Source organism: Dysidea avara, chromosome 14, assembly GCF_963678975.1.
Source record: "Dysidea avara chromosome 14, odDysAvar1.4, whole genome shotgun sequence".
Classification (NCBI taxonomy): domain Eukaryota; kingdom Metazoa; phylum Porifera; class Demospongiae; order Dictyoceratida; family Dysideidae; genus Dysidea; species Dysidea avara.
The window spans coordinates 600,457-613,309 of record NC_089285.1 but is presented as its reverse complement, the minus strand read 5'-3'; the positions used below and the strand labels follow the sequence as shown (position 1 = coordinate 613,309).

Below are 12,853 nucleotides of genomic sequence, written 5' to 3'. Positions count from 1 at the left end.
TCTCACATGAGTCCGCTTTACTAACTACCTTCAATTTCCCCGTATGGGCGATACTGTTTCAAACGTCTGCCATTTGGCATTTCCTCAGTGCCTGAGCACTTCCAAAGATGAATGTCTACAATTCTCAGTGGCCTTAGAGGAGTCGTCTGACTCATGGACGATATTCTTATTCATGGGAAACTCAATCTGAACATTACAGCTGTCTAGAGAAAGTGTTGAGTTGTTTACAAGGATCCAATCTCTCTCACTCTAAATGCAGAGAAGTGCTAATTTTCTTAGAACTACATTCGCTTCCTGGGCCACACCATTGATGACAAAGGAATTCACCCTGATCCTGACAAAATCAAAGCCATCCAACAGACTCCAAGGCCTACCAATGTTGGTGATATCCTCCATTTCCTGGGCATGGCCAATCAGATGACCAACCCAATCTGGCTAAAGTAACCAAGCCACCAGGAGACCTGCTAAGCTCTAAACATCTGGGGACCTGCTCAGGAAGAGGCCTTTGCAAAGGTACAGCATATTCTTAGTACTGACCGTGTTCTTGCTTTGTTTGATCCCAATCTAGATACAATAGTCTCAGCAAACTTCCTGCATCACCAGAGGTCTGATGAAGTCTGCCAACAACTTACTTCCTATTGTAGCTCCACCTGGCCAAATAGATCATGTGTATTAGTGTATTGTACATGCTGGTGTGTTTGTAAATGAGATGAATCTTTGTTAATCGTGGTATCGGCAACTACTACAAGGCTAACCAGACTATAGATATCTAGCAGCAGTGGGTCTGGGGGACACAGCCCCCTAAACCTGTAGCTATTTTTACAATGTCTCAAAATTAACCAGAATTAATTTATAAGTATATAATACAAGCATTTCAACTAAAGCACCAACTTTTTAAGTCAAAAGTATGGCTATTTGCAGTTAGTACAAACTCTTCTAGGCAATGTTGACCAGATTATTAATCATAAAGCATTTAGACACCTGTAAACACTTGGTGCAGTCAACTCTCAAGTAGGAGGTCAGTAGTATTTTTTTGTTTGTTTATGTATAGACTACTTTTGTATAGGAATGTATTTTATGAAGTGTTTTGACTACTCTGTTATATTTGAAGGTTCTATTGAAGTTCATCAGTCTTTTCAATATTCAACCCCACTCAAAGAAGGATAATTTCCGTGTGATATCATTCTGAGGGAGGCTAAGCCCCCCCTCCTAGAGAGTGACTGCTCTATTAGAGTATCTAGATCTTTATCGCGGTTTTCAGCCCCACTCCAAGAAGGATTTTGCTAAAATGTTTGGACAGGATTGACATCTATATAAAGAGTTAATGATAATTTTATACCAAACACACATAGAAGTGATGCGGCACACAGTGTGCGAAGCATACTCTGCAAAATGCAAAACATGAGCCCTCTACAGGGGTATGGGGGCACGCCTCCCCAGGAAATTTAAAAAAATTACTTCCCAAGATTGAATTTGGTGGCAACTTTGACTGAAAATTGGCATACAAATCATATATATTATACTGGCAGTTTGTTGAAGTCTTCAGTAGTAATTATGCAAATTCTACTTTGCTACTGTAGCTTTACAACATATTTAGCAAGCAACACAATGAGCAATACTGTGTTAATGCATCATCATAATCTTCTGAATATGTGGTACACATGAATTTACATAATATATGTGACCGGATTTGACAAAACCAGGCTTCCACACACATCCAAATTTACGACTTTGAAGGACCATAATTCAGTATGAAAGTGAGCTATCAGTTTCCAATTTGGACTTGTTATTACATAAAGCAATGAAAGCATTGTGTGAAAATTGAGGGCAATAGCATACTGCATTGTCAAGTTACTAGCAATTAAAGTCGAAGAATTGGATGTGTGTGGAAGCCTGGTTTTGTCAAATCCGGTCACATATTACTGTACATTAGCACTATTATTTTTATATTTTGTAAAAAACAACATGCAAACTAATTTTAACTGTAGTACATGTGATGATCAAATGTAACCATTATGCTGAGATGCATGAATCACCACCTCTTGGACATTCTAGTATAATTAAGTAGGTCATTACACCTGTTGCATTTTTCCAAACTTATAGTGAGTATGGTTATTATTGATGTAATTTACAATAATATTGAATCAAATCATGGTGGAACACAATCCGCATCAGTACAGAAGATCAACACTTCCTCCAGCTTACATATGCCTTCACCAGCTGCAATCAGTGTATGTACATGTACATAAACAATGGTTATATAACTTATTATACACATTCACCTTCACATCTGTCCAAGAAGTCAACAAAAATATATATGATTGCTCCTCTGTCACTCTGAGTGGCTGCTTTCTTCTGAAAAGGATGTGCTAAACATCCCTTTTAACATTGCTTCACTAATACATTCAGAAGATTACTCAACATTACTGAACACAATTTGTGCTAACCTGCAATCAGTTGTATCTTTGGTTTACAAACTAGTGGCATGGGCAGTGCTGAACATAATGCATGACACTACAGCAGTGCAGCCCTTCAATAGATTGGTCAATGGCTGCCTTCAGCTTAATGACACAGTGATAGTCAATTAATAGAGATACAATGCTATGTTTATATGCGTACAAAGAAAAAAATCAAACACAAGCACAAAATATTTTGAAGATTGTAGTCATAGGAAAGGAAAACAATTCAAAAGTTAAGTTCGATAAAATGAAAGATCAAGTTACAGTCTACAGTTTCAAGGATTTAGCAGACAGCCTCTACTGTGAGTTACTCTATCTAACCCTCATCTCCTCTTCAGAGGCTATAACTGTACACTCATCTTCAAAATAACTTGTCACCTTTTATTATTCAATGGACAATCATGATGGCTGGTTATTCTGTGGGTGCACTTACATTTCCCATGTGTCCTTGAAAAGGTACTATGTTGTTCATTGTGAGTGTTATCACTCAAGTCATTGTCGCCATCTTCATCATCTGAGCCATGTCTGCAAATCCACTGCTTCCTTTCTTTCTCTTAAACACGAGCTTTCTTCCAGCTTGTATGATTTGAGGGGCTTGTGATGAACAATTAGAACACTCAACCTAGCGAGCATAAAATGGGAATGTCAGAGGCAGGGGCAGATCTAGGATTTATGAAAGGGGGGGGCTAACTCAAGGTACTAATCTCTTGGGTAGAGGTGTGCAAAGCGCACTTCCCAGCATGTGAAGCATGCTGGAACTAGGGGGGTCTGGGGGCATGCCCCCCCAGGAAAATTTTGAAAAATAGATGCTAAAATATTGCAATTTGGAGACATTTTCACATAAAATTCATAATATTTTCTGCCTGTAGATATTTTATATACTGCCTTTAGATTATAGGTATGGCTCTCTGAAGCATTTTGTTATGGAAAAGTTTGGGTAGGTACAGACAACCAAGTACATGATGCACCCCTCTCACAATTGCACAACACTGAACAGGTGCATGTTAGAATAATAATGTTGAAAGTGGAAAATTTTGAAATTTGAACAATACAAGGTTGAATCTGAGAGCATTTTCACTGAAAATTGTGTACTTGAATTAAGTATTACCATACATATTAACTACACAAGTAGATGAATGAAACCTTTTAAACAGACCAATCCACTTCATTGTATGTATGGGTGCAGGAAAAATTCCATAACAGAGCCAACTACATGTTTCCAGTGAATGTTCTATTAGAGTAGTTAGCTGACTGCTCTATTAGAGTATCTCGATCTTGTACACCTCCAATGCTGATCCAGGTCCTTGTTGCATAAACTTTAGCATAAATCCACTGATAATACCTTGGAAAGATGTTTATAAGGTGGTTTTATGAGTATTTGTATTATTAGTGATCATATAATTATGCTAAGACAAATTTCATTGTAATCCTCAGCATATTGATCAAGTAAAGCCTAAATATGAAGGGGCTTCAGCCCCCAAAGCTCCCCCCTGGATCCGCCCCTGAGAGGGTTCTTGGAGTGGTAATCTTCACCCTCACACTCTATAGTGTCACCTTTGCAATTGCCACAAGAGCAGGCTCTGATACTATGTAAATCATAAATGCCCCTTTCCCAAGTATGAATGTCACAGACACGATACTTCCCTAAGAAGACGAGTTACAAAAACTGTGGATCATTTCTACTTTTAATAACTAACAACAACAAAAAAGTTGGTTTGAATGCCACGCAAAAAGACTTGGGTAGACAGCCAGATTTCTTTTTGTGTCATTTTACATAGTGACATTTTATTGTGGTAACTCCAGAAATTTTTTTTGATTTGCGTTACAATTTCCCCAAGAGGTTTAGTTTAAATTTGCATTACAATTTCCCCAAGAGGTTTAGTGTGAGGGTGTGGAACATGACCACCACACAGCATTACTTTAGATTTTTGTGTATCAACATTTTTTGCTGAAGATGAGTCTCCATTCTACCACTGCAACAGGATCAACTGTATCATGGTACTGTGAGGGCATGCAGCTTTTGGGCACACTAAAGAAGATGATAGAAATGTTTTCCTTGCATGCACAAATGCCAAATAAAACTAAGAATTGTTGACAAAGTTTCTAATTGTGAATGTACAATTTTGAATATATATTCACAATGGGATGCAACAGTTTAACTGTTAACTGCTGCCATACCTAAGCTTTATTCCAAAGCTTTATTTTACTGTGAATGCATTAAGCCACTGGCTGTCATGAACTGAATGATTAGATAACGATGATGAGACTCTTCATAAGTTTTGTGAGAATATTAAGTTTAGTGATGGAAGATACCAAGTTGTGTGGCCATGGAAACAACAGCAATTCTGTTTGGATGCCAACTATATCTTGGCGTTAAAGCGGTTGAAGTCATTGGTCAATCGTCTTCAGCATGACCCAGAGCTCCTACAGAAATATAGCAACATAATCAATCGACAAGTACACAAAGGAATTATAGAAACAGCTGATAATTTCACCTCAAGTGGTACAAGGAGCCATTACTTGCCCCACCACCCAGTCCTGACGCCATCAAAATCTACCACAAAAGTTCGCATTGTTTATGATGCTTCAGCCAAGGTTCAGAGAAATTCAAGCAGCTTAAATGAATGTTTACACCGTGGTCCCACTATACTACCTGACTTGATTGGGTTACTAATAAGATTCAGATTACATTGGATTGTCGTTCTTGCAGATATAGAAAAGGCATTTTTGCAGATTGGTATACAAGAATTTGAGCGTGATGTTATACGTTTTTTGTGGTTGAAACATTTAGATAGACCTGTTAACGATGACAATTTAATTGTGTATCGTTTCTGTGGAGTACCATTTGGACTAACCTGTAGCCCATTTCTACTTGCTGCTACATTGAAGTATCATTTACAGAAAGAGGGGACACCACTTGCTATGAAGATAATGAACAATATTTATGTAGACAATTTGTTAATCGGGATTAAATCTAGTGAAGAAGCCTTTATTGTGTATCAGGAAGCAAAGTCGATATTTAGGAGAGCCTCCATGAATCTTAGAGAATGGAATTCTAATTCCAATGAATTCTTGAATGGACTGCCAGTTGAGGAACGGGTAAATGCTGTGAGTGATGAACTAAAGGTGTTTGGATTAAAGTGGAATAAGATAAGTGATGTACTACATATGTCAGGAGTGGGTAAGGCACCATCTAGTAATTTTGTGACAAAAAGAGATGTCTTACATACTGTTGCAGGGATATTTGACCCACTTGGGCTTATCACCCCTGTTACATACTATGGTAGAGTATTCTTACAAACGTTGTGGAAGTTAGACATATCATGGGATGATCCCTTACCTGATAATCTTGTTAAGGATTGGAATCGAGTTCTTAGTGTGCTTACCTCTATCCCTTGTTTAAGCATTCCCTGGTTTGTGGGTAATCAGAATGGAGGAGTTTGTCAGTAATTGGTATTTTGTGATGCGTCTATGGTTTGCTATGCTACAACGGTTTATTTGAGAATTGTAGATGGTAGTAATATTCAAACAAACCTTATATTCTCAAAGGTACGACTTGTTCCAACAGGAAAGTCTAAGAAGTTAAAGAAATTTACTATACCTCGTCTTGAGTTATTAGCTGTTTTGATTGGTACTAGAGCTGCAAATTTTGTTGCTGCTGAACTAAGAATGGCTATATCTGAGAGGATAATTTGGACTGACTCCCAGTGTGTGCTACATTGGTTAAAAACACCAAAACAATTGTCAGTGTTTGTTGAGAACTGACTGAAGGAAATCAAACTAAACAGAGAATTCAAAATTCATTTTATTGCTTCAAATGATAATCCAGCTGATTTGGCAACCCGTGGATTATCAGTTGGTGAGATTGACAAATGTCCATGGTTGGGAGACAATCAATTATGACCGGCTTGGAACTTACCTGAAATTACATCAGAAAGCTTGGAGGAAGCAAGAAAATCCAAACCTAGTGTTGAAGTTATTGGTGTGGCTGGAATTAATAGAACTGACAAAGTGTTTTTGTTTGGCTCAAACATACTGAATTGTTCTTCTTTAAGAAAATTGTTAAGAATATCGGTTTATGTGCTGAGTTGATTCGAGGCAGAGACTCTCAAATTCAAACAGCAAAAGTCAAGTTACCCAACAAGAACATTTTAGAAAGATCGATTAATTTTTTATATCCCCTTAAAATTAAATCAATCACCCCTAACAAGGAAGAATTATCTGACAGTAACGTAGAAGATTTATCAACCCCAATAAAGAGAGCTGCAGCTGTTGAAGCAAGAAACAGAATATCTAGACTATTACGTGATGATGATGAAATTACTGGAGTCTTCTTTTGCGTCTCCCCTGGGAGTGTCATGAACTGAATGATTTTATCATTATTATTATTACATCATATTATATTATTACATAATAATGGAAATTACGTCACAATATTTGTTGTATAAATATGTCTTTTCAAATCATAAAATCACTTGAGAGAAATGATCAGCGGTTGCAATTCGTCCGTTCTTCTTCGTTTGCGACACTGGCTATAAGAGTAACTTGTACAACCAAAATGCAAGCCAGGCAATGAAAAATTCAACATTAACAGAGCTTGTTAAATCAACCAATCACTCACTATAACTACCACACTTAAAATTAATCACTGCATACCTACCAAGTCAAGTTTACATAAGTTTTCCAGTGCACTCTTGTGTGTAGCATTCTATATTTGCATTTATGTCGTCAATAAACTGTTGCAGCTGTGTGGTTTGGCATAAAAACATACTATTGCAAAGTTCAACTGGACCAGATGTAGGCATACGTCTATTATGCCGGCATAATTTTGGGAATAATTGGTGGTGAAAGGGTACTAATGAAAGCCGGAATGGAACCAATAGGGGCGTGCGCCAAGTTAAAATCTCGTTTTAAACAGATTGTGCACTGTTTCCAACTTTCACACAATAACTAGAATTGTGCTAGAAATTAGTTCGCTTCTGCTATAGACACACTAGAAAACATTTGCTTGACGGATCTATTTAATGCCCACTGCAAGAATGTGTTGTACAATCGTCTAAGCTGAACAACGATCATTTAGCTAAGCTGTTAACCTATTTTTTGTAAGCACTGTTAATATAACATACTGCAGTTTGCTAAATCTCGTAAATCGCTGCCAATAATGGTAGAATTATAGTCGCTTTAGAAAACCAGCGATACTTGTACAAAAAGGCTTGAATACAGAAAACACTTCTTAGATTTTGAATCTAGTTTCATTCTCTCATCTTTAGGAACATATACAAAAGTTTGGCACCCTAAAATTCTCAGGTGATCAACTTTGGGTTTTTTCCCAGTCCAGGCCACATATGGGGTCTGCCCTTTTACTGCTTTGGTAAGGCTTCGGTTACGCAGATAAGCTTCAGTGGAGAGAGCTTCACCCCAAACTTTGTGTGGTAAGTTGGTACAAGACAGCATTGACCTAACGGTCTCAACAAGGGTTCTGTTCATACGTTCAGCCACACCATTTTGTTCTGGGTTTTTCGGTATTGTAAGTTCATGTTTTACTCCTTCTGCTCGTAGGTGTGCTTCAAACTCAGTGGAGGTAAGCTCTCCTCTATTGTCTGTGCATATAGCTTTCAACGTTTGACTAGTGGATCTCTTTACCATTACTTGCCATCCACAAAATTTTTCAAATACCTGGTCTTTACACTGTAGACAATATACTCACACATATTGTGTCTTATCATCAAGAAACGTCAGAAAATATTCCGCACCACCTAGTGATTTCTCATTCATTTTTCCACACACATCACTGTTTGCGGCATTGTTGCCCAAGTTTTCTTCTCAAAGTGTCCTGCTACCTTCCCCCAAACAACAACAGGATCAGTTGGATCACTTATGAGATACAGGAGCGAAGTATCCACAAACAAAACAATATTAGCCAGAACTCTATCTCTTCTTGCAGCAAATTTTTATTGTTCTGCAGCATTGCCAGTGGGTGATCACTTTAAACTTTCAAATCTTACTGAATTTGTTAGTGCATGGTTGACACTGTTTTCACATAGCACTAAAACAAAGTGTTTGTGAAAAGAACAAACTGGCAAAGCTATTGCAATGTAAAACCATACTAGATGGTGGAGCAATTGGGAGGTCATGCAACAGTTATTGCTACAATTTAGAGGCATAAAATCATTTCTGATCAAAACAGTGACATTGGTCCACACACCAGGCCTAGTCTCTTCATCTTTTGTAGATGTGCATTAGTTACACCATCTTCAGCCAGTTTTAGAATATTTTAATCTACAGCTTAATACTAGCTTGAAAATTCCCTTAATGGCTTTTAAAGCTTCACAGTTGCCAAACCCAACAATGATAAGGAATCTTAACCCTGATGCTTCATCAGTAGATCTTTTAAAATCCTTTCCATTTCTTTCTACTGAAGAAATATGCAACTTGAAGGCTGAGCTTCCGGCTTGTCTTGCTAAGGTTGAGGATCTTGATGACACAGTTGGCAAACTGTCATGGTGGAAAAGTCAGGAAACAAGTCTGCCAAACTGGTGTACTGTAGTAAAAAAATTGACTTGTGCAGCCATCCTCAGCAGCTGTAGAATAAGTCTTTTCCTTGCTAAACTCTGGATTAGGAGACCAACAGGAACAGTCACTTCAAGATTATATTCAAGCATCTGTAATGCTATACAACAATTGTTATGGCTCTAGTTGAAAATTCCAATTGTTATGGCCCTACTCTAGTTGAAAATTCCAAATTTTTTTCTTGTATTTGTTTCTTATAGCCCGGGATAATCCCATTGTACTAAACTGTCCATCGACATCCCGGGATAATCCCATTGTACTAAAGTTTCCATCGACATCCTGGGATAATCCCATTGTACCAACAACAGGGGTTTATCCCAAGTGTCCATCCTGGGATAATCCCATTGTACCACCAAGTGGGGTTTATTCCCATGTGTCCATCCTGTACCATTGTACCATTTGGTATAGGTGGGACATCCCGGGATAATCCCATTGTACCACCAAGAGGGGTTTAATTCCAAGTTCCCATCCTGTACCATTGTACGATTTGGTACAGGTGAGACATCTCGGAATGATCCCATTATACCACCAAGTAGGGTTTAATCCCATGTGTCCATCCTGTACCATTGTACAATTTGGTAGGAGGTGGTACATCCCAGGATAATCCCATTGTAACATCAACCTGAAGTATTCATCCTGTACCATTGTACCTTTGAAATATATGTGACTGGATTTACAAAGAGGGGTCTTCCTGACACATGCAATTTACCAACTTAGACAATTCATAACTTACGATTAGTAAGAGCTATGTATCGATGGTCAGTATAGCGAGTACCAATATAGGTTAATGAATGCAGAAAATTTCAGGTCTTTGTGATTTTTGAACATGGTCTTCTATTGAAATGGATGTGTGTGGAAGACCCCTTTTCGCGAATCTGGTCAGATGTAATCGAAAGGCATCCGAAGAAATTCAACTTTTGGGGACCATATGTAAGGGTGAAGACCAACTGCTTGAAGATGGGCGAACTACGCCATCTTGTAACATGTGTTCGAACTCTTGGCGAGCAATCTTGAGCTTCTCTGGGGAAAGTCTCCTAGGACGTGCACTGACTGGTGGTCCAGTGGTCATGATGTGATGGGTGACATCATGCTTGATGGACAGTCTCCATTGCAAGGTTGCGTTACCATAGGAAATGCAGAAAGAATGGCTTCAAATTCGTTAGTGGGTTGGGTAGAGAAAACTGTAGGACTTGGCGATGAATCCTGAAATTCGTTAGTAGGTTGGGTAGAGAAAACTGTAGGACTTGGTGATGAATCCTGACTTGGACTTTCAGTAATGTCAAGCCATCAGAAAGTCTATGGTGCTTCAGGTCAACAAGTAAACTGTAGTTTCGCAAAAAAATCTCACCCAGTATTGGGTTCTTGACATTAGCAACAATAAAAATCCATCTGAATGTTCACTGTAATCCTAAATCTAGGGTGAGTGATTGGTAACCGTAAGTCGTAATGTTGTTAACTGCTTGTAGGAAAAAACCAGCCTGTGGATGTCGGCGTTCAGTGTTTGACGGCGGAATGACACTGACTTCTGCTCCTGTATCCACTAGAAAGTGTAAGCCTGAAGAACTGTCAACAACATAAAATAGGTGACTTGGTTGTGGGCCGGCACTCGTCACCACTAGTGACCGGCCGAGCTGTTTCCCGAATAGGTGCAAGGTGGTCTACATTTCTGTGCTTTGTTTCCAAACATATGTTATCACCAGAGGATTGGCGAGGAGCTGGGCTGGGTGAGCAATAACGACCGCCATGCTGTGAGGTTAGTAACTGTTTGAGTTCAGCAACATCTTGATGAAGTTTTTCCAGTTCATTGATGTTTGGGGATACCTTGACTGCAGAGACAGAAGGAGTGGCTACCTCCACAATTCTATCAGCCAGTTGGGCTAATTCATTGAGTGGAACAGTATCACTAGCATTGGCGAGGACCATTCGCACATTAGCTGGAAGGTATTGCAGGAATAATTCGCGGAGAAAAGAACTATCAATGAGTCCAGGTGTATCTCCGAGTAATTGCTGCATTCTACGTAACACTTGCGTGGGCTTACAGTCTCCAAGGTCCTCCAAGCTGAGTAACTGTTGCATCCAGCATTGCTCTGATGCTGCCGTACGCTTAATAAGTTGCTCTTTCAACACGGTTAATGGATTTATCATAGGTAAATTCAGTAGCAAATCAAGTACTTCAGTGGCGACTTTAGGCGAAAGTGATTCTACGATGTAATCAAACATTGTTCTCTGTTGGTTGATTCCACGATAGAAAACTGAGCCTCTACTTGACAAAACCATATCTGTGGGTCACCTGGCCAAAATGGCGGAATCTTCAGGCTGACCACAATAGTCAATACACAAAATCATACAACACAATCAGTGTCCAAAGTACTAATTAATGCAGTTCAGGAAGTCCTTAGTTCACGTGAGCTGTCTCTACATAGATGTTGCTGTGATAGATAGTTCGAAGCACTAGCTAGGTTCCGCTATGAACGATTTGGTATGGACTACTCCACTCGCGAACTACAATTGTGTTCTCAGTTATCATGAAGCGCACTAACAAGAACATACATGTGATATCACATTACATAATATCTAATAATAATTATATTGATGTCATAGTTACTAGTTCTCAACATCCTCGGGGGGGGGGGGGGGGCACCTAAGGTTTGTGTCCATTCTTTTACTTGTCTCCCCCGGATTGCCGCTTTACGAGCAGGTCTTCTCTCCACTTTGGGTTTGTAGTGTCTGGTCACCATCATCTGATGAATTTGACTTGTCCTGATGCTGCTTAAATAGGGGATCTGACCATTAGTGAATGACGGTGTTGTGGGTGAGTGAGTCCACCACAAAGGAACTTAGGCGAGCTGCTATGACTGCGGCCATGAGCTCCAGCCTGGGTAGAGTGTGTTGTTTTAGTGGAGCTACACGAGATTTCTGCTCCAAGCCTGAGACTACTACCACCACTCCAGTAACAAAGCGTGATATTCTCCACTACATCTCATCAATCTTTGACCCTCTAGGCCTAATCACTCCAGTGACTATAACAGCCAAGCTACTACTTCAAGATTTTTGGCAAGACAATGTATGCAGCTTGGGACACTGAATTGAACGAAACCTACCAGCTCAAGTGGGCTTCCGTTGTAGCGGACATCTCAGTTGCCTTACAACAGCATTTCCCACGACTGTATATTCCTATGCTCTGAATGGGAGAACCTTCCCCTACTATCTTACATGTCTTTGCTGATGCCAGCCCAAAGGCATATGGCGCTGCTGTTTACATAGCTAGTCGATCGAGTTTGACATTCCAGCACAATCCAAGAACTTTAACAATCTCTTCTCATCAGCAACATTGTGCTGTTTAGCTAAGTCCCTCAAAGATTGACTGTTAGAAGCCCAAGTACGTAGATTAAATTTAGATATGTTCATCAGTGATCAGGACTCTAGGAAGAATTGGAGGGGCTCTTGCTCGGTGTCACAGCCTGAGACAACATTGTCAACATATAGTCTCCTCAAGATGCTGGTGGATACTGGTGATGGATGCTGCTGTAAGTGAAATGTGATTGCTGCATTGGGCATGAATGGTGAACAGCTAGCACCAAATAAGACAACCTTGAAATGGTAAGGCTGGAAAGGGCTACTCGGATCTTGTGGGTTAGAAAGCCAAAGGAAGCGAGTGCAATCTCTGTCTGATTCATCGAGTTGAACATGGAGAAATACTTTCTCGATGTCAGCAGAGACAGCATGCACATAAAGACGAAAGTGCAAAAGTATGGCACAGAGGTGGTTAAGGAAAGGCGGGCCAATGAGAAGGCAATCGTTTAAACTAGGATGCTGGGATGACT

General features: G+C 39.5%; 2 protein-coding genes across 2 annotated transcripts; one reads left to right on the top strand and one right to left on the bottom strand.

Moving 5' to 3' along the window:
* The first annotated feature begins 2,706 nt into the window (after window positions 1-2,706).
* On the top strand, window positions 2,707-5,909 carry LOC136244823 (uncharacterized). Its single transcript, XM_066036371.1, has 2 exons — window positions 2,707-2,761; window positions 4,711-5,909. The coding sequence occupies exons 1-2, from the start codon at window positions 2,707-2,709 to the stop codon at window positions 5,907-5,909; spliced, it is 1,254 nt and encodes a 417-aa protein (XP_065892443.1).
* Window positions 5,910-10,595: 4,686 nt separating this feature from the next.
* Window positions 10,596-11,306, bottom strand: LOC136244822 (uncharacterized). The gene has a single exon (XM_066036370.1). The coding sequence runs from the start codon at window positions 11,304-11,306 to the stop codon at window positions 10,596-10,598; it is 711 nt and encodes a 236-aa protein (XP_065892442.1).
* Window positions 11,307-12,853: the final 1,547 nt, after the last annotated feature.

What these genes read in the sequence shown, in the direction of transcription:
- LOC136244822 (XM_066036370.1), bottom strand. Translation starts at nt 11,306, where the DNA reads ATGGTTTTGTCAAGTAGAGGCTCAGTTTTCTATCGTGGAATCAACCAA.
- LOC136244823 (XM_066036371.1), top strand. Translation starts at nt 2,707, where the DNA reads ATGAAAGATCAAGTTACAGTCTACAGTTTCAAGGATTTAGCAGACAGC. An exon ending in TTTAGCAGACAGCCTCTACT is followed by an intron (nt 2,762 to 4,710) that starts GTGAGTTACTCT and finishes CTGAATGATTAG; the next exon opens with ATAACGATGATGAGACTCTT.